The 6,412-nt window shown below is 35.6% G+C and overlaps 1 protein-coding gene across 1 annotated transcript in view; it reads right to left on the bottom strand.

The window, feature by feature from the left end:
* Positions 1–2,678: 2,678 nt before the first annotated feature.
* The window catches only part of ATP13A3 (ATPase 13A3), a 2,707,264-nt gene continuing 2,703,530 nt past the window's right edge, over positions 2,679–6,412 (bottom strand). The window contains exon 34 of the mRNA XM_044070296.1: positions 2,679–6,115. Coding sequence (XP_043926231.1) covers positions 5,930–6,115 — 186 coding nt within the window. The 3' untranslated portion in view covers positions 2,679–5,929. The remainder of the gene's footprint in view (positions 6,116–6,412) is intronic.

Below are 6,412 nucleotides of genomic sequence, written 5' to 3'. Positions count from 1 at the left end.
ACAGGTTGAAGCAAGTGCAGAAGCAATGGCCACTGCTAGAATAGTGGTCTCTGAGATGCCCCTTGACAGAGTCTTATGTTGGATCTATTCCACGGCCATCAAGTGCAAGTCTGCAAGACTAAGATGGGAGACTTTCATTTCTTTCTCTCTTGCTTTCACCGAGTTGTCCATTATAGTGAAAGTTGTCAATGTAATGATACAAGGTAAAAACAATCAATGTCTTTCATGCTCCAGACTTCTGATCTAGTGCCTAACTTAGCACTTATGAGGGCCAATACAAAGCAGCCATTAAATGTAGGACATTTCTGGTGATGAATATTAGGAGGAAATCTGAAATGGGTGAGCAGATGGAAAGTACTGTGGATTAGTGGGGTGTGCATGCCCCTTAATCCTAGTAGAGAGATGCCAGGCATGGACCAAAAGGGAGCATTTACCTGTGAGTGTTCTGACTTAGGATCACGGCAGTTATACAGCATTTAAAATAGAACTGAATGAAACATGTCTGGGCCTACAAGTTTCCTGAGAACAGAGAGTGGGGGGTATGAATTCTACTCTAGGCCGAAAAGCTCACTATATGTCTAAAACAAAATCTACCACCACAGCTGATTATGTTTGCTACTAATATTTCAAAGCTGAAATGACTACAATGCAGATTATAACTGGGTTGAGGGGGGAGGCGTGCAGAGTGCCTTCCTCTGTATACGGAAGTTGAGGACATGGAACAAAGCCCTGCGTGTAAAATATTGTTTTTCACTGTAATCCACAGAAATGTGCTTTGTATTCAAAAGACCAATCTATACTGAAATAATGGTGTTATTGGTTTTGCAATTTCTGGAAAAAGGTTTACTGGCTTGGCAAGAATGTTCATGTGGTGCCTCTTGCTTAGATATCAAACTGTCCATATAAGGAAGGGCACAGATCTTGTTCCACTGATGGAAAACTGTCACTATGTAAAAACAATCTCTAAACAAGACGCAACAGGAAATATGGGGCAAACAAAAAACTGAAAACCCTCTCCCGTGGAATGAGCCTTAAGAGAAAGCAGAGTTAAGCATCTACATAGTTACAAAGCAGTCCCTTTCCTAGATTTCTGAATAGGAATATAGAATATGTTCTCATCATCTTATTTTTTTTATTTTATACATTTTTACCAAACAAAAAGAATGCAAAAGAAGGTGCACCCCTGCAGGAGATTACAGACGTAGCACTACATAGTGAAGCAATATACATTCACACGGGTCTACTTCACATGACTGAACTTTCAAATGTTCGACTTTCATATGGCCGAGACCATATGGTTGAACATTTAAAAGTAGAACATGTTTTAAAAAAAAAAAAATAAAACAAACAAAAAAATAAACTAAATGCTTCTATCGGGGGGGGGAGCCCCCCCTGCACCCCCCACACCCCCTGCTATTTAAATATACTAACGCTGAGATCGCACTACAGTGTGGAAAAGGGCAATCTTTCTGCTCCATGCTGTATGGAGATCTCCATTCAGACCGAACTTTTAAAAGTTCGATCATATGATCTTGGCCATATGATAGTCAAGTTTTTAAAAGTTTGATCATCTGAAGGGGACCAATATCACACACCTGCATTCCAATGAGGGAAAATCACAGACACTAACAAAAACAAAAAAAAATACAGTTTTTGTATGAGGGGTCAATCCCTGTACACCCTAATACCACCATCTCAAAATATACTCAATCTATGACAGTAGTACAAAGCCTAGTAGGGTAAGAAACAGCTTCTCTAATACCAGTGTCCCACAGTCCGAGTCTTTTAAAGAGCTCTATTTCAACAAAACACAGGAATCAATGAAACAAGTTTGATGATTCCCAGGTCACTGAAAAACCGCTTAAACTACAAAAAACCTGATGATCACATTTAATTTAAGGGGTTAAAAGCAAAGTCCTCCGCAACAAGCATACATCATAGCTTCTTCCATCAGAAAAAAATCAGCATTGTATACATCAGCTATAACTGTACCACTGTTGAGTTTAACTGAGGAGGGCTTGGGATAGAAAATGATCCTTTAAGGTCATCAAGTGATTTGTGACTACCATCATGGAGAGTAATGTTCTACGATTTAACAACTTTACATTAAATCTAAGATTAACAACGAATCATATAATAAAAGCAGGTTATACATTTTAATGCAGAACAAAATAAGATAACATATTAGCTATTAAACTATTCTAGCGTGTTATGGAATTCTGAAGCTCCATCTATTGTAATAAAGGGCCATGGTTATTCACATCATCAGCCAGAGACTGTGCAGTAGCAGTATAATGAGTCACACCAATGACGAGGACCATGTGCCACATTTGAGGTAAAATGGGAGGTGGGTGTTATTGTAACTGCTTGAGTTAATTTACAGTACTTTTGAAGTAACATTTGGGGGTTTTGTTAGACTTTTAGTGTTAGGGATGCAGCATTAGGTTTAGGATTAAGGACAGAGAGTTTTAGGGTTAGGGTTATGAACATCCTTTTAGGGTTAGGTTTATGGTTAAAATTAGGATAGAATTTTAGAAAGGGAGTGTTCATGTAGTACACTGAAATGGCAATGGCTGCTGACACCAAGCATAATTTGTGTTTGCATTCCAGGGATAAAATAGGAAGACAAGTTACACCTGCATGCTATAACCATTGTTGTATTAAAGAGTTCTCTAAGGTGTATTTGTTCATTTTATTGAACAGATCAATGACAAAGCACAAAGAATAATGCTGATCCTCGATTCACATTTCAAACCAACTATGTGTTTTAAGATAAACACATTCTGTTATTTCAGTACCACAAAAACGTGCATTTGTGCAAAGTTGTGAATACACACATCTACAATGTAACTTTCAACAAAGGAGTTAGTTGTGTTAAGAACTTACCATAACCATAGATGTTCAAATATGCTCACTGCTGCAACACTGATAACACTTGGGACTTTTGATGCAGAAGGTCTGATGAATGACCTGACTTCCAGAACTTTTCAACCTTTCTGCTCCTGGCCAGGCAGATACCCTCCTATATATCACCTGTGGAATAAATCCAGCCATGCAGCCCTTTACAACATCCATTCCTGGGGTCTATGTCAGTTCTTTGAACGCTCAAAATTTCGAACGTTACATGGTCGAGACCAAATGTTCGAAATTGCAAGTGTTCGAAGACTGACTTTCAACGGCACCGTACGGTGCAGATAGGGAGAATTTCCCTTTTCTGCACTGAAGTGCGGTCTCAGAGTTGGTATATTTAAGTGGGGGGGGGTGCAGGGTTATGGTGCGTTTTTCTTGTTTCAGTTCTTTTTTATTTAATATTTGAACATCCAAATGTCGAACATCTGGTCTCAACCATGTAATGTTCAACATTTTGGATGTTCGAATATTTAACATAGACCCCATTCCTGAAGGTCTGCCTCAGTTTTGCTCAACTGGTCTGCTAGGATACTCTTCTGGGAAGAGCTGTAAAATGTCCTGAGAGTCATTCCTGATTCTTGGTTCAACTACAGTCTCCATGGCCAGCTTTTTTAATTGGTATTAGTGGGCTCCCTCTTGCTTATTAACATACCACAGCAGTGTTGTGCTGTTCATGAGGCTATGCAGGTTCCTTGCCTACCTGCCTTCTCTGTCTGAAGGTTTTTATCACTAAACAATACATCCATAATCTCTCTGATTACGTGTTTTTTCTCCGAGTTTTGTTTTTTTATCTAAGTCCCCCAAATCCCCAGTTTTCCATAAAGGGCCACTCACATTCTATGTCTGTGGAGTCTGGGACAACTGGATGTCTGGGCGTAGCGTGAATGGGACTTCCTGACTGAGATGCACTAGTTGTACTTACAATGAGAATTCTTTCTTGGTACAAGAAACACACAATATAAAATAAGATTTTTTTCCTTAATAGGGTACTTACCTGTACTCTGGAAATCAAGCTGAACCAACAAACTGAGGAGACAAAAGTCTCACTGACCCAATAACTTTCTTGTACTGTACAGAAAAAAAGAAATGAAGATGGCATAGATGGTGCCCAGCCAGGAGGGAGAAGTGTGAAAACCTATGGAAGCCAGGCCAGATGTCAGGCTTTCTGCATCAAAATACTCATATATTATCCCAACTAGAAAAGTGAACAATATGATGAACATCTCACATCTCTGCATCATAATATTTTTTGGGTGGAACTACAAACTGCAAAATAAAAATTCAGACTTACAGCAGGACATATTCTTTAATATCAGTATTTTCTTTCAAACAGTATTGTACTTCAGACAAACGGCACACTCAATCACATTCATTATATGCCATGAGTATCACATGACTAAGAATGTGAAACTGTATATGACTGCACAAAAACAACCATTCATGACATTAAAAAGTACTTCTAATTGTATTATTCAGAAAAAACACTCAAACAACATTTAAAAAGACTTCTAATTTTATAAATTCAATTCTGAACTCTACCTACATTCCAAAATCTAACTAGTTTAATTTTAGGACACACAATGGATACATTGTTTCAGTTTATAATAAAAATAAAGAAATACAAGTATGCAACCAACTTAAAATGCTTACCCATTGTATGTCTATATACATATTACAGCTATGTTCTTTTACAGCCGAAGGAATCTCAATTAAAAAAAAAGCATTTAAAATTTAAGTGCTCATTTAACTTAGGAAATTCTATGTTGTCAGCAACTTGCTGCAGCGCATGGCATTCAAATTCTGATAAATTCCTTACATATCTTTTTGTGTTTGAAAACTGAATTATTGCTTTTCTTTCTTTTAATCACTGGATAATATTCTTTTTTACAGCAAATTGCTGATTATGGTGTGGAGGTGGGGAAACTCAACCTTCCCTTTTAGCTAATGTGAACCACATGGGCAAATTATTTTTTTTAATGTAAAACTCCTGATTAAATTTTAAATGTTTTCTAATTATATAGATACTCAATAACATTTAAAGTTGGTAATATGTATATATATATTTATTATAACATCGTTTTAAAAATGTTTCTGTTAAAATATTTTTGAGAATTCTTTTGTATCTACTGTGCATTGTAAACTGAACTCTAGGTAGATTTTGGAATGTTGGTGTATTGCAACACTGAATTATAAAATCAGACGTCCATTTTAATGCGTTTATGAATGGTTGCTTTTATGCAATCAAGTTTCACTTTTAGTCACAGGATAATCTTATGCAACATGTAATGAATCTAAATGAGTTTGATTAATTTCTCAAGAAGTTCAAGACTGTCTGAATAAAAACACTAATTCCATTTGTTTGCCTCCAGTGTGTTTTTTTTATTTTACACTCTTATCTTTATATGACCCGCTGTACTGTTATTACTGTTTTGGAATACAAACTGAGCATGTGAACTGTTATACCTCACCAGTTATTTGACTTAAGCACATCATTCAAATATGTGGAGCACATCTGGGGGTAAACTATAGAAAATAAGAATACCTTCTGTTTGAAAAGGTTTTAAATTCTTTACACAAGTATTTTGAAAACAGTGCTTTTATAAACATGAACTGATAAACAGAAAATAAATAAATGTGCATTATAGTATATGGGACATTTTAGTATATATAACCTTCCATAAATTACTACACTACATTTTCAAAAGCAATTAAGTTTAAACAATTTTGGTAATATTTCTGTATAGTTCCACCAGTAATTACAAATATTTACATAAATACATATACTACAGTTAAAATGGATTTCATTTCAAGCATCTGTCAAAGTCAAGTATTGTACATCTTTAAGAATCAACATATATTTAAGAATCAATTTTGAAAAACTGAAACAATTCAAAATATTTACAGAAAACTATACAAACTTTTTCTATTTTACAGAAAAGGGCAGATGTAAACATGGTACAACATAATACAAAGTATATGTCAAGCCAAGTAATGGGATTTATTCTTTAAAACCTGCATATCATTCTGCAATTACTTTACTTCCATTTTCTTGATGTAAATTTTTTGCTTCTGTTGTTGTTAAGGGTTTTGGTGGCCAGTCTGGATCCACTAACAGTTCTTGTGCTAAGCGCACATACGTTTTTTGCTTTCTTCTGCGACGGAAAAGAAAAGATAAGCACCTACTCCCCCAATGGTCAACAGCTTCCTACAGAAATGAAATACAATACAATGCATTAAAAATATTCAAAATACTGTATCAAGACATGCTTAGACTGAAACATTTCCCATCATTTTCAAGTATATCCTAATCTAAGTGGATCATTTGAAAATAAAGTTGTCAAATTAAAAATGCATATAAAATGTCAGTCACGTAACACATTTTTAATCAACATGTCTACAAGCAAATCTGTTATGTTCTTACAGTGCAAGGAAGGCCTTACTAATTACCTGAATACAGTTTCCTCCTCTAAAATTTTTTTATGATCATTGTAGTTATTTATTT

The sequence above is a fragment of the Protopterus annectens genome, chromosome 4.part1, assembly GCF_019279795.1.
Source record: "Protopterus annectens isolate FY-2018-M chromosome 4.part1, PAN1.0, whole genome shotgun sequence".
Taxonomy (NCBI): Eukaryota; Metazoa; Chordata; order Ceratodontiformes; family Protopteridae; genus Protopterus; species Protopterus annectens.
The sequence above is the reverse complement of the archived record's forward strand: the minus strand, read 5'-3'. Positions and strand labels throughout refer to the sequence as shown.